General features: G+C 35.7%; 3 protein-coding genes across 4 annotated transcripts in view; 2 read left to right on the top strand and 1 right to left on the bottom strand.

Moving 5' to 3' along the window:
* The first annotated feature begins 1199 nt into the window (after window positions 1-1199).
* LOC106127760 (uncharacterized) lies at window positions 1200-11413 on the top strand. The gene is given in 6 exon segments (NM_001312369.1): window positions 1200-1463; window positions 7448-9904; window positions 9990-10187; window positions 10319-10460; window positions 10608-10820; window positions 11101-11413. Coding segments are annotated over 6 exon segments (3165 nt in total). The 5' UTR covers window positions 1200-1397; the 3' UTR covers window positions 11190-11413.
* A 26-nt stretch (window positions 11414-11439) lies between these two features.
* Window positions 11440-14551, bottom strand: LOC106127725 (eukaryotic translation initiation factor 2-alpha kinase 3). Of its 2 annotated transcripts, none has more exons than XM_013325939.1 (3): window positions 14275-14551; window positions 12416-13773; window positions 11440-12152 (listed from the first exon to the last, which is right to left on the bottom strand). In XM_013325939.1, the coding sequence occupies exons 1-3, from the start codon at window positions 14333-14335 to the stop codon at window positions 11826-11828; spliced, it is 1746 nt and encodes a 581-aa protein (XP_013181393.1). In that variant the 5' UTR covers window positions 14336-14551; the 3' UTR covers window positions 11440-11825. The 2 variants fall into 2 exon arrangements, with proteins under 2 accessions (XP_013181393.1, XP_013181395.1); XM_013325941.1 differs by lacking the exon at window positions 14275-14551 and adding an exon at window positions 14151-14224.
* Window positions 14552-14788: 237 nt separating this feature from the next.
* Window positions 14789-21008, top strand: part of LOC106127732 (methyltransferase-like protein 13) — a 7712-nt gene continuing 1492 nt past the window's right edge. The window contains 7 exon segments of the mRNA XM_013325955.1: window positions 14789-14990; window positions 15063-15621; window positions 15886-16026; window positions 16678-16796; window positions 19730-19910; window positions 20130-20307; window positions 20512-20810. Coding sequence (XP_013181409.1) covers window positions 14899-14990; window positions 15063-15621; window positions 15886-16026; window positions 16678-16796; window positions 19730-19910; window positions 20130-20307; window positions 20512-20810 — 1569 coding nt within the window. The 5' untranslated portion in view covers window positions 14789-14898.

The following is a 21008-nucleotide window of genomic DNA, read 5'->3' as shown; positions in this document are numbered from 1 at the left end:
AGTGAAAACACATGTTTTAGACTTCGTCATACTTGAACTGTTTTATCGTATTTATCTTCCGCACTTCTCCGCCCGCAACCGCAAATTACAAGCAATTTAATCTTTGCTGATTCGTCGTATTACGGTCACAGTAACGCAGTTGTGACAGACTCAATAGCCTACTGAAATATTATATAATAGATTTTACAATATTTAAAATCACTTCTCACGAGTTTACATAGATCAATTGAAATTAGTTAGGAAATTGAGAACAAATTGAAATGAAATGCAATTTAATTTACTGCTACTTGGTTCTAAATGGCCAAAGAAAACTAAGCCAGTAACACTAATGTGATCTGATGTTTACGACCGCGTCTGCGTGAAGAATTAAAGTTCAAAAATTCATCCTGCTAATAGTTTCTTAGTATTTATTTGTGTAAACAAGTCTCTAGGCTCAGTAATATGGATCTGTGTTGATATATCATGCGGTCTGACAGTTTTTTTCTTTTAATTAAATTACATTTAACCTAGTGTAACACTAATAGAGTAGGTTATTTTCTACTAAGAACTGCACACCACTTGGGTGGCCTTTAATTGTAATTGCATCTCGAGTCAGGCGAAGCAGAGCGATTAACTTTTGAATTACACGCCTTTATTCTGTGAAGACGTGGTCATTTTATGGTCAAGCCTACTCGATCGTGAATTGACCTGTTTTTCTGTATAACATGGCTGTAGCCTAGTGTGTAGTATTTGCGCACAACTTTTGTTATTGCTGGGTTTGACTTGCCAGAACAAAATTAGTATGTAGACTTCATTGTTAATTTAATTTAATTTTAATCTTTATTGGTAGTGTTAAGTTGTAGCAAGAAACTGCATATGATGGCATGTGAAATTGATTTTTTAATTACAACAATAGTATATGTCAAAATTTTAAAACATGTGCAATAAATATTAATATCCCATTAATTGCGAAAAACTTTTACAAAACATCTTACTCTATACACTTTTAAGATCAATTTTTAACTGTATTTATGCAACAATTAATTAACATCATACAATTACGTTTTGTATTTTAAAGTGACACTGGCCAGTTCACGATCCTTTCGAAACTTCGAGTAGGGGAGACCGGAGTAGGGGTGGTAAAACGAAGCGACGCTCACTAAACGTTTTACAAGCTGAGAGACTGTCGTCGTGTGAGGCCACTGCCACTCATTAAAAAAAACTGTCACTTTTGTGCGGCATCAAATTTCGAATTGACAGGCGTGTTTTTCTGCGATTCCCGCCTAATTTTTTGATTAATTTGAGTGTGGTGCTTGTGTCAGGGTCAGGATTTCTTGGCTAGTGCGACGGCCGTGTTGGACGGTGTGGGACGTGTTGTGTGTGATGTACTCTGCCGCTCTAGGTACTGAGAGTGCAGCATGAGGGGCAGCATCTGTCAAATCTTGCTGTTGGCGCATGTCGCCTACGCAATTACCGGACCAAGGGTAAGAGAGTCTAATTTATTAATTAGCAATATTTTAATAATCCTAAAAAGAAATTTAACTTAAATACTTTAATTTTAAAATTAGCAATGCGTTTTTTTACGACTTCGACTTTTCGTCCATTAAGATAAACAATTTTCTATTTGTTTCTTAAATAAGGATAAATACATTTTTTTGCCTTTTATAATAATATTTAATTGTCTTTTATAACGACGACGTGACGAACGATAAAAAGAAAATAGTTTTGTGGTCGGTAAGTTTATAATTGTCTTTATTTTAAAAAAATAACTAGATTGTGTCAGTGATAGAAAGTTAACACTGGCAATTAAGTCATGCAAGATAAGATATAAATGTTTGCTGATTTTTTGCGCGGGAAGCCATCCGTTGCGCACGCACCCTGCGGACACCAATAATAGAGGGCGATTATTGGAAATAAATTATAAACTTTTTTCGCTCTAAAAATAGTCACATGGTCAAGTTGATCAATCATTTACAATAAATATTTTAGTTTAAAAATCTTAAAAGAAACCACTTATTTTCTAGTACTTAATAAAATGTTTAATTTTGGAGGTGAAATTATAATATTGAAAATATCAATTCACTCAGCAGTGAATATTAATTTCTCTAATATTATTGTACAAGACATGGACAGTTTTTTTATCTTTCTTTTTCCTTTTCTTAAATGAATGACATTTAGTATGATTTTTGATTTAAAAACCACGATATGATGGACAAAAAAACGAACAATAACAAAAGACAGCCCTGATAGGCGCGGAGAAACTTTGATAGCAATCTGCTTACCCAAGTTTTGTAATAACCGTGAGATTTTTCTGAAACACATACATCTGTTTCACGTTTAATTTCTCAAGGTATAATAAATTGGCCACAAAAACAAAACTTATGAGAATTTACGTAGATAACATATACGTTCATTAACATTGGAAAGAAATCTCTTACGTCACTGCGGCATCTTTAGAGAAAGTAAAAACTGTTAAATTAGACTCTTGGGAACATTCCTAATCCACCAAAATGTAATATTGCAATTTTAGATTGTTACAAAAGAACCAGAAAATATTTAAGGATATGGTTTATTTGCGCAGTCTGTCAATCGTCACTTAAGCCAATCGAATTAAAAATAAAAAAATAAAAACTTGTTCCATTTTTAAAATATGACAATTTTATATTTTAAAAATGGAAAAATTTTAAGAAAAAAAGTTGTTCCATTTTTAAAATACGACATTTGTATATTTTAAAAATGGAACAACTTTTTTGTATGACATCAACGGTCGATATTCCAGCATAAAGTTTATACATTACGGAATCATCTTAGATGCGTCGATGATTTCGTGTGACCTGGTTAAGGTAAAAGTGAAATGTGCAAATAACCATGAACCACGAGTTCACTAACAAATACGAGAGACAAATTCGAGTTAGAAAACACATGTTATATGCTTCCACGGACAAGAGAAAACTTTTATATCACAACCGATAAAAACGTATTGCAAATATAGACTTACCTTAAGATGTGATGCACGCATTATTTATTTAGATCTTACGTTTGTAGTAATATTATGATACTTTACAAATTGAATAAAGATGACTGATAAAATAAGGAAGATGATTATTTTTCAGCAAAAATAATTGAATAGATAGGGTCTTCCAGCAATAATAATCTATACCAACATGATAAAGAGGAAAGATTTGTTTGTTTGTTTGTTTGTTTGCATCGAAACTATTGAAGTGATTTGAATAATTATTTCATTGTTAGGATACTATCCCCGGATGATATAGGTTATATTATTAAAAGTTTTTTTTTTTTTAATTTTACACAGAAGAAGTCGCGGGCAACTTCTATTTAGTTATAACGAATATACTCGGCTTTGCGTCTAACATTTTACTTTTATTATTCTGTATTTTAATATAATCACAGAAGACATTGTGGCGTGTAGAAAGTATTATCATTGTACAAGTTCACGGACATGTTGAGAATTATTCTACATAGACATGCGATGTACTTGTTAGAATGTTCTAGATATACATTGTTTTAATAAGAAGTTCGATGTGCATCTAAAGTCAGATTCTTCTACGTTTTTTTGTTCCCAAACGAGCATCGGAAATCTGTAATAAATATAAGCAGAATAGTTTAATTTCTGGTAACTCTTGATAGCTTATTAATGAGATGTATAAATTTATCATTCATAAAATTTTGTATTCATTAACAAATTAATTATTCGAAAACATTTCCGCATATTATATAACATAACTTTTTTTAAGCGTCAATAGCCTAATGGTTAAGGTTACGGATTTCCGATCACGAATTCGGGGGTTCGAATCCCGCTATTCGACTATTGTCTTAAACGATATCCTAGCACAAGCCTAAAGTTTAGTTGGAATAAAAGAAATATTAGTAAATTTACAAAAAAAAATCTGCTAATATTTTAATTAGAAAGAAAAAACTACGAAGAACGTTATGATTATGAATGTAAATAAGGTCAAAACGAAGACGATGATACATTAATAAAATCATCATCAGAATAATGTGATGTGTGATAACTGACCAATCAAAAAGTTGAACAATGAGATGCAAGCTATTGTAACGAAAATTACCTCGTTCAATATATTGCAACAACTTTGAACAATATTAAAGTGTGGTAACACTAATAAGATCATTATCCTTAGTTACAGACCTTTGGAGTCTGATAAATACATTTATAGGTTACGTAAAGAGTTACGAAGTTCGCGGCGATTTCTTCCTGGATCAGTTCGTGAAACAACCGACCGTTTGTTACATTGATCTGACATTATCTGGCTTTATTGAATAATACTACATTTATACCAATAGATTATAATAAAATGCAATTTCATAATCGTGTTTTGCCATGATGTAGACTAAACACATTCAAAATCAAAAGTTGGAACTAGGGTTGTCATCGCTTCCGGTTTGACCTGAATTCTTTAGGTATTATATTCGTGGAAAGCAAATAGTATGAAACGAGCCAATTGTTTTTTTTCGTTCGTATATTTTTTGGCAGCCCTAGTAGGAAGTATATGTCGATAAGTTGCTAACTGATGCAGGATGTGGTCGCTAAAGTGTGTCAACTGCGCGATCACTTTCTCGAAACGAGACGAGAACCGGGTGGCGGGGGGGAGGTAACCGCTTCAAACCACTTTCCGTTTCATCCGTATAATCTGAGTCTCATCAAAGGTCATCCGTTACGCGGGGATTATGTAACCGACGCACATTTCCCGATAACTAACATAATAATATGGGTTCCAAAATATCCACATGACAAATCTATTTCCTAATTCGTATATAGATTTAACAACAAGATACACGAATACCATAATAGGTTTCAGGAACGGTTCAGTTTGTTCAAGAACTAAAAGTCGTGCCACTTTTTATAGACCAGCCTCCTGTTATTAGTATAATGTGACAGGTGTATCACAGATAAAAAAAAGCTCAAAAGATTATATGAGAATAAAATTATACAAAGTCCAGCGAATTCAATTGATTAGATATCTCAATTGCATACAGCATAAGTAAAAAGTAACCTAATAATGTCCTTAATACGTAATACATTTTATATCAATAACAGTATGACAAGGTTCATTCACCTAATAAGTGACAGATCGAGATGATATGTAACCATGTATTATGAAATTCAAAATATTGCATAACATTCACTCGTCATTCGAGATATAAGACGTTTTGTTAACACAGTTTCACTGCAAACGTGCTCCAGACCGGAACGAGTATATCTTTGCTGCTTAACACTTATATACAACGACAAAAGAAACGCTATAAGATATATTTTGTGAGGCCATTGTTGTGATCCATCCGTTTCCTTGGCTAATGGATTAAGCACTGGACTTTTAATCTATAGGTCCTGAGTTCGATCGCTATATATTTTTTTATTACTTTCATATTTTCTATGTACATTTATCAAACAACGCGGTTATAATCATGATGAAAACTGCACATATTTGAAATGTGTGCAGTCAACCAGTCCAGACTGGGCTAGTACAGTTAACTAAGAAGGTCATTGACCCTTAATTAAAAAGCAGATGACACTGGCAACCGCTACTATTAATATTGTAACATGTCTATTTCATTCAATTATTTTAATAAAAACGTAATTTTTCCTGACATTACAATCAATGTTGTTGACATTAGAAAACATGTTAAGTTACAAAGTCCAATACATTTGTGTAGGCGAAATGGAAAGGCCACTTTCTTAGGTTTGTGGAAATCACTTGAGTCAATTGTGATTCAAACCGGCTACCACTCATCTGCGTACAGACGTGACTGGAAAATAACTCAAGATAAATCATTAGCATGGAGTGTTGGGTGTTTTTATTATTATTTTAAATAGATAACATTAAAAAACACAGCTTCTCCTAAAGAGCGAACTGAAAAAGAAAGATCGCGCAAAAGGGATTCCATTATTAAAAAAAATTGTGTATATATTTAAGCTAAATTAATTCCATGGTGAGGGGACGCCTATCCTTACAGCTTAGTTATTGAGGTTAATTTCGACTACATACAAATATAATATTTCACCAAAAACACAGTTTAGGTGACAAGAAAAGTCTATTCTTTGACTTCCTCTTCACAAGTTTACTGTGAAAGTTGTTAACTTGGTGTAAACAATACACAATTCACATCTGCAAGAACAATGTCTTAGGTAATTCGCGAAATACCAAAAGTGCTGTAACTTCGCTGTGTAATAGTTAATCTTTTGATGCATATACGCAGCATTCCAAATTATTATTACTATTGTTTTTAACCTGTAGTATGAGAATTTGTGTTTCGTTTAAAATTTATTTTTCTGCACGTTCTTCGAAAAAGGTTATACTGTTTCTGTGCCATCCTTATTTTTTTTAAATAATGAACATTCATTTGTTTTAATTATCAGCCTATAACACTTTCGCTTCATTAATTACGCAAATTAGCTCCGAAACTACTAAAATTATTCTCACAAGTATTTCAAAGCACGAGTTTCTTACAATTGTGTAAAAATTTTTCAATGACAATTACGTCAAAGATCATTCTAAAAGTACGTCTGCATTGTATTCGAGTTTTTTTATAACTTTGTTTATAATTAGGTCTACACGCCAAGGTTGGGAATTTCATAAAAATGTCATTTTTAAATTCTTCAAACTTATTGTATATTTTTATAAAAGTCTCTGAGCTTGCAGGGATCATTGACCGTGAAAAAAATAATACTCTTACATATATAGATATTATGTAGATAAAACTCAAAAGTCTTAAAGCGTTTTATATTTATCAATGCACAGAATTGTCAATTCCCGCTGGATTTATTATGTTCGTATTCCGCACATAGTCTCAATGTATCTGCTGAATAAGAAACTAATTGTTATGCACAGCGAGTGTATCTTAGCAATTGAAACTAAACCTAATCATTGCTTTCTTAACCTACAATGATATCGAGTGATTGAAGGTTTATAAAATCTCCGTATAACAAACAAGACATTAACTTTTATGATATAATAAATTTAATCCGGAACTAAGAATGGACAATTAAGTTAGATGATCACATCTATCCATTTTGCGGCGTGAGACAGAAAAATAATTTATAAAATGAACATTGTAGTAATCATTTATTTAACTGTTTAAACTAAAATCACATAAATTTTCTTCCATCTTTCATACATATGACAGTAGTCATCTGAACACGATCCTTTGCCTCGTCTGTAGTTGTTGGTATGTATTTCTCGTAGCTTGGAGCGCGCACGCGCAGAAAGAATGCACTTTCGTGTTACTGATGCGTCACATACACTCATGTTTTGTCGTCTCTGCCGAGAAACGTGTTCCAACACACGAATGGTTGACTTAAAAGGCATATCCGATTGATATTGATTATTACCACATTGACTTCCAGTTTGTCCTATTTCAATGTGTACTAATTAGTCAGTATTTATTCTCTTGTAATTAGATAATTTATGAGTGTTTGTCTCTTTTACAGATAGAAAATGATTTCGATCGAAGCAGGCAACCTCAGGACCATCCCGGCTTCAACGAACATCAAACGAGATTCGGCATCAACTCACCGCTTCAGAACTTCCAGCAACAACCCTTACTCACCAGCCCACCACCACAGACTATACAGTTCCAAAAATCTATTTTTCAACAACCTCAAAATCAACAGTCACCGCAACATCATCCTTTGCCTCAAAATCAACAGACGTATGTCCAGCAATTTGGAAATATAGTACCCTCCCAAGGTATTCCAAATAATATTCAGAACTTACCGAGTAATATTGCAATCGGTAACACACACAACTTGCAGTTCGGTCAATCTCCTAATGGTAACCCAAATCTAAACAATTATCAACAGCAAAACCTGAGACAATTATCTCAACAAAATCAAAATATACTTCCGCAATCTATACCAACTCTCGCTTCATTCCAAAGCGGTCTGCCCTTAGCGCAAAATGTGCCTGTTTTCAATTCAAACCCCAATATTCAAGGCAACGGACTCAATGTCGCACAACAAAGACCAACGCAGCCTTCTTTTCTTCCAACTCCGTCATCGTCACAAAATCAACCAATTTTCGGTCAGCCTAGTCCTATTACAATCCAGACCGCTCCGAACCTTGCTCCCCAAAACTTTAACTTCGAAAATTCACAACTGCCCTTCCAGTCACAATTGAATCAAGCGCCGTTATTTTCAAACGGCCAAACGACTTCCCAACTTCAAAATTATTATGAACAACAATCAAAAGAAAATTTAGAGAAACTTAAAGAACTTCAAGAAAGACAAAGAATCATTCAAAAGCACCAGGAGTTTGTAGAGAAGCAGCAACAAAAGGAACAACAGAAAGTTGAGAAGTTGCACGAGGAATTTCTTACGAAACAAGCAACTAAAACAGTACCTACGTTAGCTACTACTGAAAGTTATGATAATTTCTTTAACCAAAATCAAGATAGACACAGGCCGCTTCTCCCCCACGAGACTGATTTGTTTAGAAAAGCGCTTGAGCTATATGAAAAAGAACATCCAACTACTACGACATCGACGACAACAACTACAACTACAACCACGACTACAGCTCGTCCGCCGCCCCGATACAGATCCAGGACAACCTCAAGACCAAGAAGTCCACCCCAAGATCGGAATAAACAAAAGCTTTACAATGAAATAAAGAATTTACTCGAAGAGAGTGAGACCAAAGGTTTTGATGAGAACTTACGCGCAAAGAGCGTTGAGTTACTTCAAAAGCCGGATATTCTGAAACAATTGAAAGTAGCACTAGCCGAAAATCCGGAAGACTTTAACGAGAAAAACTTTACTTCTCGCGAAATATCTCTAAACGGGCAAAAGTTCGAAGTTATAAGAACGTCTAACCCTAACTTGATTCCGAGAGGAGCAATCACAGCTGATAGTTCAAATATAGCTAAAACTATAGCCGCGACGCAGGAGACCGAAACGCAAAATCCATTATCATTCGATGACCTTACTAAGGGCGTTTTACCACCTGGTGCAAATTACGAACTTATCAAGCAATCAGATAATGGGAAACTGGAAGAAGTTTCCAACATTCAGAATTCCATACAAGGGAAAAAGAAGGTTACATTTGTATTCCTCGAAGAGCAAGACGATGGTTCATACAAAGTAAAGGGTGTCAAAGCAAATGGTCAACAAACTGAAGAAGGACCAGAAGTGGAAAGCATTATTAACAAAATAAAGAACGGTGAAATACAATTACCCGGACCTACAAAAATTTCCAACGCAGCGTTCACATCGACTACTACTCCTCCCCCAATTCCTACCACTACCGAATACACACAAGAGGAACCGTCAAGGAGTCCCTCAAGTTATAGTAGTTTTATTACAACATCTAACTATGGAACTTCGGGGCATACCAATCCTGTAGTACACACTACGCAAGCACCCGTCACATACCGAAATACCGAAGCACCGATAAGAACAACCCAACATCAAACACAATCATATCCTTCTTTGCCTCCACGAACGACCACGGAAAGATTCCCAGTAAGGTCTTCCACTCCTCGTTACATATTAAATAGAAGCAATAACCAAGACTTGACACCAAGAGCATCTTTCCCAAGTACTACAATTATTAATAGTACACCAGCTTACCGAACTACGACTGATCCCTTAGTGGTTATAGGAAGTAGTGCGATACCTCCAACTGTTGAAGAAGCAAAATCGTTTCCGGCGTATAACACTAATCCCAGTAACATTAATCCCGGGCTCGTAGATATACTTAAGGAGAATGGACTCTTCGCGACAGCCAAATACCTGAGACAATCCGGTCTGGATACGATTTTGAATGAAACCGGACCCTACACTATCTTCGCTCCGACAGACAAAGCATTTAGGACATTACTAGTACAACTTGGTGGCCCGGATCGCGCTGAAGAGAAATTCAGGGATAACCCGAGATTGTTGAGTGGGGTCAGTACTGAAATTAAATACTTTTCATATTATTATGCATAGTAGTAGGCAGTTTTCACATATTTTATATTTTTACCTGTTCCAGCTTCTTCTACATCATGTCATCCCTGGTGCTTTTGACATCGCGTCGTTACAAGATGAGATGACAGGCGTCTCCCTCGCAGGCACGCAGCTACGGGTCAACCAGTACGACATGCACGATGTAGAATGGAACGAAGTCCGCGTCACTACTATCAACGGCGCTAGAGTACTTGATGATAAGAAAGACATTAATATACCACAGGTAAACACATCTTTATAACATGCAATTAGTCCTTGAGTGGTCTTCCTTAGTCATTCTGAGTGCGGCCTATAGTCAAGCCATTACATAACAATTATGTGAATTGCATATATGTATTGTTGTACTAATTCCAGGGTATAGCACACGCCGTAGACCGGGTGATGTTCCCGCTGCCTGTGGGCGACCTGGTGCAGACGCTGCAGGCAGACAGAGACCGCCGCTTCACCATCTTCCTCAAGGCGGTGCAGGCCAGCGGCTTTGCGGATACGCTTTCAGGTCAGTTTTAAGGTTTTTTCAAGACCGTGTATAAAAGAGAACACGATGTTTTGTGCTTGATAATCTCCTCATTTGTGAAGTCTGTTAAAATTTCGATTGTAATCGCATAGGCAAATATCCCTTGATTAACTTATAAACTGCTTACAGAAAGTAAAACGTACACCGTGTTCGCGCCAACGGACACAGCGTTCGGTCGTTTGACACCCAGCGAGCTATCTCGGTTTGCGGAGAAGGGCGCGGCGCGAGCACTGGTCGCGCGACACGTGCTGCCTGGCACACTGTACAGCGCCGGCATGCGGTATTACCAGCTGCGCAACTCCATGGAAGACGCAAAGCCCCTCACGTTGCAGAAGAACTCAGGTATGTTAATGGTTAACACAATGTTGAGAGAAGACATAAAATACATGTTTAACCCTCTAAATGGAATGAAGAAGTTATAAACATCTTCACACTGGTCTTCTTAATATTTTAAAAGATTCGAAGAACCCGAAACGAATAAGACCAACTTCAGATCACACAATAATTTTCTTCTGTGATTGCTGCATAAACGTAGCATTTATACCTACGACATAGTTATTGGCAACGTATCGAATGTTTTGTTCCTTTTGAAAATAATAACACAATCAATATTAATTTCCAGGTCGTATCAAAGTGAACAACGCTCAAGTGATCACACATAACATACCGGCCACCAACGGAGTGATCCATGCAATCGACAACATATTGTGAACACAGCACCTGTCACAGTTACCCTCCAATTTAGCTTCAGTGAAGCTCGGACGCCGACATCTTGGAATTAACTTTTTAATTTAGCGGCTTCGCTGACTGACTTTGTACAGCCACTTACGTTTTGTCTACGAAAATTATTTTAAGACTGTAAATATAAAATTAGGCTAAGATAATAATTTATACTGCGTTTTTTAATTTGTAAATAAAATTATTGACATACTAAATATTTTGTTTGAATAAAACCAACCCAAATTACGTTATTATTTATTTGTCTTTTACACACACACGCACAAAATGACTACTTAAGTACTCATCAACAAATTTGTGACAAATTCATATCACTTACAATTTTTAAATAAAATGCATAAATTAACTGTCCTAACTACGAGCGATGAACTGTCCGAAATTGTAGGCTTATTGTTAATCTTAGTTATAATACAATAATAAAACAGATACAAGTTTTCTGTCAGAATTTAAGTTTTGAGAAATCATGTTTTAAGAGGTTTGAGGTTGGTAACAGAAATGTAAATATAGAGTTGAAAATATCCACCATAGACCAAAGATCTGTTGAAAGTATGTAGTTAGCAGGTTTCATTTAGATATGTGTTATTTCATCAATACTGAGAAAATGCCAACTCAAGGATTAAACTTGGCTAACATCATTTTCAATTTAGCAATCTCATCATCCTTTGCCGCCAATTCCTCCTTCAGGGTCTTTATGGTCTCATCTTTGTCTTCTGAGAGGTATTTCAACTCTTCCAGTAGTTGTTTCGTATCTAGCCTCTTGGCTGGCCTCCACTGCACAAGTTTACCAATGATATGGGCTATTTTGGGATAGTTAGCTGTCAAGCGAGCAGGTATTTGCCCTTTCCGTAAGTCTGTGATAGTTTTGACTCGTTCCATTTCTGTGCTAAACTGCTCAACCATCTCTAAAAGTATTATGCCCAGGCTGTACATGTCACTCTGGAAAAGAAAACAATAAAATTATAGACAAAACCTTAAAACAAGTAACTTTAAAATTACTATGTAATAAGTTTCCAATCAATGACAAATCGAGAAGCAAATTTTGGTATACACTAACACATTTGTCATTTGTAATAATGGAATAATCACTATTTGTTTAGAAAAAATCCAAAAGATCTTTCAGAACTTTGTATTTTTTCTTCATATCCAATATATGTACTTGTCTTTATAAAAAAGATACATAAGTAAAAAGAAAAACTTACCTTTGGGTTGCATTGTCCGTCTAATTGTTCAGGTGCAGCATACAAATGTGTACCGAGAGCCAAACCACTATGTGACTGTTGCAGTGGACATGCCAAGCCAAAATCACCCAATTGCACTAGCAAACCATTTTCACTGCGTTCCACAAACACATTGCTAGGCTTTATGTCATGGTGAATAATACCTCTGGAGTGAATATAATGCAGACCACGTACAAGTTGCGTAAACATGTCCATAATGACATCAATATGTGTCCAAGAAACTGGGTAGTTGCATTCGGAGACAAATGATGTATCAAAACCAGAAGAATCACTGGAGTCACTATGCTGAAGCGTCAAATCATCAGAATTTTTTCTGGACAACGGTACCCGACTGTTTCTATTATCCAACCATTGTTTCAATGTTTGGTGACAGTAGGTCATTTGAATGTAAAGTGTAGCCCATTTGAGGTTGATTCTGGAGCAGTTTTCGTAATCCTTATCAGATAAAATCTTACACAAAGCATTCTGGTCATCTGGTGTAGCAGAGTCATCCTCACTTTCGCATTCTGATTCCTCTCCGGAACTCTCGCCTTGCTCAAAGCTGCTAGAGTTTTTGAAAGATATCACAAAATCGGATTGACTATTGTTTCTCGTAAGCTCCTTGGAATCGTGTGTTTTAAATGACTTGATTATATTTGGATGTGCAGAGGATATAATGTCAGAATTCATTGAGGAAAACTCATCGCTATCATCCATATCCAGTTTACGTTTCTTCTTTATTGTTGATTCAATCATTGGTTCCAGCCAAGCAGCTTTATAATTGACAATATTCGGATGGTTGAGGCTTGCAATAGTTTTTACCTCCGCCAAATGAGTCATAATGGAGTTTACATTGGATGACTTTATGTAAACCTTTTTTACAGCATACTTGACACCATCCAGCCTATGCCGAGCTTTGAATACACTACCAAAGCCCCCTCCGGCAATGAAACATAACTCTTCAAACTCTTTATGGTATCTTGACCATTCTAGACCAGATGGTTGAACTATAGGCCAGGTGATGGGAAGATTGATAGGTATTTCAGACCCATTGGTGACTGTGACTAACTGGTAAAGGGCTCTTTGATACTGACTCCTCATGACTTCAAACTCACCCATTGCATATGAGTTGTCTATTAAATTCATACTATGAAGTTTTTCGCATATTGTGTTGTAAAGTTGGTTGGCTCTATTGTAATCTTTCTCGAGTAGGGAACACAGCTGTTTAACAAGGGATTGTACCAGGAGACTGATTGGTGTAGTTGCTGTTGTATTGACAATGTCAACTTGTTGCATGCTTTGACTAAAGAGAGACTCTCTGCGACTATTGTGCTCTATTCCTGGAAATTGACAAATATTAATGAGAAAATGAAGTTAATGTATCATCCAAAACTAGGGGATAAATTAGATTAGTAAATATACTCTATATTAGTAAATAGATCTACTGACAGCTTTTTTATTAAACTACTTTACAATACTATGGAATTTAATTTTTCATGCTTATATTACTCAGTGAAATTTCGGAATGAAAAATGTGGTGGAATAATTAACACAAAAGCTGATAATGATGATTGTCCTTGTGGTTATTTATTGATAAAATTTCGTTACATTTTTTGACTGTTGTAATGTTAACAGTTTCGTGAGTGTGTGGTATTAACTAAAGTTATACTTTGCTGATAAGACTGTTACTTAATAAATTGTTTGTTTTATTACTAACATGGTTCACATTAGTCACACATTCGTTGCACAAATCATACACATTGCGTAATTTCTTTCTTGAGAAGGTTAAGGCTGAAATTTTATTTTATCCATTTACTTACATTAATAACTTAATAACTTACCTAAGTCAAACGATTTAACAGTCGCCAGAGCCTCCCATTGGTCATGTTTATGAGTTTCCATTACGGTAAATTTGGAATTGTCAATTAGTGGCTAAGATGTTGAATCCACGATTTCAACTCAGTAAAATCTCTTATTAACATGATCACGCGAAAACCACTAGGGTCTCGCCACTATTTTGGAAGAAATACATATTTTCACACAATGGAAATACCAAAAACACAAATAAACAAATACCACACTCACACGAAATATTTTGTAACTACGAAACAATGACAGATAATGAAATGAAACGAAAAATGGTGCAAGTGACGTACCCTTGGGTGCCCCGCAGTAAAAAGTAAAAAAGTATAAGAAAGTCTAATTTAATAACATTTAGGTTTATTAAGATTTTTATAATCGTTCAAAGATTTGGACAACAGGCTTGCTTTTTTATTCAGAATTTTATTGCATTTACTTTTTGGAAGGAATTTAAAAAAAATATCTGCTCAAATCTTATTGATCGAACCGGATCAACTCAGTTATTTTTGCGCTGATTTTGACAGATGTCTTATTTTATCGGTGGTACTTCAAAACCATGTGTTTGTAAATAATTGGTAATATTGTTGAAAAAATATTCATCTAACATGAATCTTCTTCCTAAGAGCCACAAGGAGTTCAGCGACAAAGATTATTGGAATACATTTTTCAAGAAACGCGGCAATAAAGCATTTGAATGGTAAGTTAATTCTCAAACATGTCTATTATTTATCTATATTTCTTATAATATAATTGTTGTAATTATTCTCAGGTACGGCGAATATTTAGAACTTTGTGGTCATCTTCACAAATATATAAAGCCAAAAGATGCGATACTTATCACAGGTTGTGGTAATTCAAGCCTCAGCGCCGATCTTTATGACGTTGGTTATACAAATATAACGAATATCGACGTATCTGAGGTTGTTATAAGACAAATGACTGGTATAAATGCAGCACGAAGCAGTATGAAGTTCCTAAATATGGATGCATTAAATATGTCCTTTGAAAATGATGTTTTTAATGTTGTATTGGACAAAGGCACCCTAGATGCACTAATGCCAGATGATTCAAAAGAAACAAATGAAAGGATAGACAAGTATTTTGCTGAAATATAAAGAGTGCTGAAGCTTGGCGGTCGCTTTTTATGTATATCCTTGCTTCAAACACATATTTTAAATAAGTTAGTTAAGGAATTCTGTGACAATTCATGGATGTTCCGTATTGTAAGATGTCACGAGGCAGAACAAAAGAATAGTGAGAATGGAGATGGTAATACATTACCCGTGTTTGTTGTTGTAGCTACAAAGTTCAAGGAATTACCTAAATTGGTGAGGAGCATTTTATCTCCCTTTTTCTTTTAATGATTGGAAACATATTTCCTAGCAATCATCGCATTGAAACAGTATTAATTTCCTTTTTTTTTATTTCTTAAATATGATTAGTATTGGTAACAGGTAACACTATATTTTGTTTACTGGGAATTACAAAATAACTGCTTCGTATTGAAAAAAATCTCTTTATTATTCTTTCCGTTTAGCTTTGAAAAAAAATTATTTGAAACTAGATTTGTTATCTATATAAATCTGTTACAGATAATAGAAGTGTGTATGGCTGGAGAGAAAATGATCAGACTGGATACTCCACAAGAGTTGCTGGATTCTGTAAAATCTGTGCAGGACACGGCATTTGTTACTAATGGACTTGCTAAGACTAATCTGGATGAAGATGATGAGGTAAAGTTGGATTTTGAAAATTGTTATAATCCATTTAATTCTATCATAATGTTTTATGTATAGTATCTATCAAGCGTCGGTGGCTCAGTGGTCAAGCACTTGACTTGCAATCTGCAGGTCCTGGGTTCGAATCCCGCCATGTACCAATGTGTTTTTCCATTTCCGATTTACATATGTACATTTATCCGACGTTCTTACGGTGAAGGAAAACATCGTGATGCAACCTGCATATACCTGAGAAGCAATTCAAAGATATGTGTGAAGTCAACCAACCCGCACTTGGCCAGCGTGGTTGACTATTGCCTAGTCACCCTAAACTTAGGGTAGGGTCCGAGCCCCTCGGTGGGGACATATAGTGAGCTGATGATGATTTATCAAATATCTTGGCGGCTGAATTTTTTTCTTAAGAATACTAAAAAAAACATAATACTCCATTAAATTATTTAACACATTTCATTTTACTGCAATGTTTTGGTATGAAATTGAACTCAAATGTGGATAAGCAAGAGTTTTAAAGACCTTTTCACACATATAGAGGTTTCTGCGTAACCAGAGTTTTTCGCTAATGGACATCATTGGGACCTGAAATAACTCTCGCTTATAGAGGTGTCTTGCTTATCTTGTTTCGATTGTAACGATATTCATCTTCAGGTATCACTTGACCTGACGCAACCGGGTGAGGAGACACCTCGGTACACCCTGTATGTGGTGGATCAGAAGCGTATGCAGGCTGCCAACAAGTATGCCGTCTTCATTGTGCCACAAGGCAGGTAAGAAGCTTGTATTTCAAGAAATAACGAATTATGATTTTAATATGTAAAACATTGATTATATGTTAAGTCTGGTCACTAAGGTTTTATATCTGTGAAGAAAAAAAATAGAGATTGACGTTATCGGGTTGGGATCGCGATTTTTTTTCTCATTCATTTTGTTATGAACTCAGATCTCTGGAATCTGGAAGCGGCTTATGTGTGGAAACTTATATGTAGATATACGATAGCTTATTTATTGTTTACCTGTCTTAAAATAAATGTTTAAATCGGTGTATTTACATCGCGGTACATCCAGAAGGATCGCTATAATATTTACACCGTGTTCTTTGGAGGCGGCTGGCGTAATGCCCGCTACATGAAGCTAAGAAATACTTCTAATGAGAAATATCGTAAAAACTTTCTCAGCTTGTCATCATTTTTTATTTTAATTTTGAATACAACAATATGTGCTATAAAAAGATATTTGACGAACGGTAATGGATACCCCCTTTATATGAATAACATTAAGAAATTGTTTAAGTAAAAATTAATCGTTGCTGAATGCGCCAGACGACAGTGTTTCATATTGGCTTTAGAAAAATATAAGTAAGAAAGTCAGAGTTTCTTTACTTTTAGACAGTATAAGTTAGAATCATAGGGCGCGAATGACGCGCTTTCGTTACAAAGTCAAGTGTCGGAATGATTAGTGAGGGGACATAAACATCGACATTTTAGTAAGGCTAGTGTTGCTAGTACTCCGGCACAGTGATTTTCTTCCTAACATACCTTTTATTAAGTTAGAAATAACTTCTATAAAGCAATTATTTACAGTATAATATGTATATGCCGTATCCACATTATTGTATATCATATTCTTAGCGAGATACCTCTCAACCCACCCGCGAACAACAACAAAAGCATATTGCGTTGCCGCACAATCTCACTCCGCACTTGCTTTTGCTACGCAGTGCAACACTTCAAGTGTGCGAATAATTATCTCGTAATAGTTTAAAGATTAATCTGAAAGTTTAACATTATTAAAGTGTTAAAAAGTTCTCAGTAAGTACCTATATTTTTTGATAAATATGAATAAATAAAAGTGGATTTAAAAAACGATCTTAAAATTGAGACGTAGACAAGTTATATTTTCTGCGTTTATTTGAATAAATTTCTGCGTTCTGCGATTATTAAATATTTGTCGCAAAATCTCAAATTTAACGTCCATCGTTTCAATTAATTTAGTATAGTGAAAATTGACAGTGGGTTTTATCTAATTACTTTTAGTTCAGGAAATATGTAACGTATTTGACGTATAAAACCACTTTACGTTACTCGATTTTTAAAGCATATCAATTCCCTTAAATAGACATTTAAATTCAAATATAAAACTTGTATGTACAAATGCTAAAGAATTGGAATAAACCGAGACCGTGTAAACTAAAAACGCGACTGACTCCCCAGGCGAGTTCGCTATGTTACATATTATTTTATTAACATCTCTGCATACTCCATAAACTGACAAGCGTGATGTGCTGTATATTCGCGTCGTGTTTAATTTGTTGCACAACATGTTGCGAGAAATCTCCACTAGTGCATTACACTTTCAACATCCGCCCACGTCTTTTGTATGAATAAATATAGTTTTGTTTAAGTAAATATTTTTCAAAGGAAACACAGAAAAACACGCATTCGTTTTGTAAACAGAGATGTAAATAGCAGACATTAACTTCAAGGTTGAATATTTATATTTGGTTGATGGATAAGAAACAGACACACCCATTTTATTTAATCATAGCTGTTGTCCGCGACTACACCGATGGAATTAAAAAAAATGAGTAGTCTATATGTTCTTCCACCTATGTTTTACATCTTTGTCAAATTTCAGCGAGATCTGATGAGCCGTTCTGGAGATACGTTGTAAAAAACATCCATACATCCAAATATTCGCGTTTACAATATTAGTAAGATAGAATTATAGATTAGTTAAGTGATTAGATGAAAATGTTTTGTTAAAAACAGCGGCAAATAGCTTAGGTTTCCATAAAATTTATAGCATTGTCACAATATACCTATTTAAAAGATTACTTTCAAGGATAAATTAAAATATGTTAAACTCGAAAAAAATCTTAATTATTTTATTTATCTAAACTGGCAAACTGTTTATTTTCTGCCTATGTGTATAAGAGTTGTGTATAGTGTTGACGTGCTGAGCGAGAGGTGTCGCAATGCCACGCCCACGAGGAGCATAGTGATATGATTTACACGGTTAAAAATATACGCACTGGACATCCGCCCAACTATTTTGCTTATTAAAACCAATGTTCAGATATAAACAATCATGTGACCTGCTTTTTGGTTTAATTTTCTATATACGACGCATAGTTGTCCCTCTATATGACGACAAATGTAGAACGACTCCTCAAAACATTGACCTAAAATTTTTACACCTTTCCTAGTTCTTGCCAGTATAGTCAGTGGAATACGGTTTATTTGAAATAAGTAAATAAACTTCATGCTTGCTTTATTATTTCTAGAATTTTATTCATAATTAAGAATAGGTGTAGGAAGAGATGGAGGGATAGCTTGAAAAGAGCGTACACGCCCAAAAGCCGGATACGTATCTGCGGTTTCTCTGGTGTTGCGGTTGTCCATGGGTGTCGGATCAAATAATTTAAAGCGATTCGTTGCTCGTTTGCCCCCTTCTATGAAAAAAAAAATTCCAGCTTCATACCTTCACGCGTTCCTGAGATAAATGGTCTTGACAGGCAGACGGACGGACAACAAGGTGATCCTATAAGGATTTCGTTTTTTTCCTTTCAAGGTACGGAACCCTAAAAATGTGAAATAAGAAAGAAGTGATGGCAGAAATAACAAAATATAGAGTAATATGGAGAACGAAAACGCATAATGTTAATAGTACTTATAATATAATATATATTATGAAACTCCAGGGAGTCGGAGTGGTTGTTCGGTACAGCGGCAGGCAGACGTCAGCTGCAGCAGTCGGCCAAGTTCTCCCGGCTGGCGGTAGTGCTGCTGCGGCGCGGGCAGGTCTACCAAAGCCTCGACGCTGTCAAAGAGGAGCTGGCTCATTCCGCTAAGATGCTCGCACCAAATGGGTTCTCGGGTCAGGTGAGCGATAGAAGTCTAATGAATTTCTATGACATTCCCAAGAAAAATAGGTATAGGGGCTTAGGTGTCATGTGTTCTCGAAAAGAACAATATTTTCTGGAAACATAATGGCGTTAATATAATGATGGAAGGTAAAGTGCTAGAACAGTGACTAAATAGGAGGATTATTTCCAGCTTTGAACTATAGATTTACATAAATAAGTGTGGGTTTGTGTTCAGATCCCGTTCCTGTCAGTGGGCAGTGACGTGGGGCGACGCGTGAAGGTGGAGGAGGGCAGCTCCAAGGTGTCGGGTGACTACGTGGTGGAGGACGTGGACGTGCAGGGCCTCACCTACCGCCGCCTCGTCTTCCTTGACAACCAGTTCCTGGTGCAGTCTGAGGCTAAACTTAAATCCGGTATGTCTTCGTACTGCAGAGCTATTGCTATAAATGTTTTGCGATTTAATCTACAGTTTTCTTTACTTTAGATTTTTACTCCGAGTTGGTGAATTTTATGCTAAGAATGTATTTTCGAAAAGATTTAAATACTGTGTATGTAGAATCCAAATTGAAAAAAAATAATTTAAATAAAAGGTGAAAAAAGTAATAATAAAATTTCAGTAAAAAAGAAGAACAAAGTCCGTACAGTGATTGACTTCGGTGAGATATCGACGTATCACTCGTTGATGTGTGTGGGCGCGCAGCTGATCCCCGCAGCGCGTGTGGCGGTGCTGGGTCTGGGCGGGGGCAGTCTCTGCATGTTCCTCAAGAAGTGCTTCGAGGAGCTGAAGGTGACCGCTGTAGACATCGACCCCGCCATGCTCGACCTCGCTCAGAAACACTTTCAACTCGAAGTTGATAACAGACTCGAAGTACAGATTAAAGATGGCCTTGATTTCTTGAAAGATGAAGCGAAGAAAGGTGAGTTTATAAATTATTACATTAAGGTAAAAATAAACATATGTCAGGAGAACCATACATATTTCTCGGATATTAAGTAGCTCACGTCTTCTTCCAGACTCTGTTCTACATCTATACCAATTTTCGTAGAGATCTATGCAGCAGTTCTGTTGACACCCAGTAACAAACATTCCAATATTTAAACCTTCGCAATTAAT

The sequence above is a fragment of the Papilio xuthus genome, unplaced genomic scaffold (assembly GCF_000836235.2).
Source record: "Papilio xuthus unplaced genomic scaffold, Pxut_1.1 DF824655.1, whole genome shotgun sequence".
Classification (NCBI taxonomy): Eukaryota; Metazoa; Arthropoda; class Insecta; order Lepidoptera; family Papilionidae; genus Papilio; species Papilio xuthus.
Note: the sequence above shows the minus strand (reverse complement) of the source record. Positions and strands in the feature narration are given on the sequence as shown.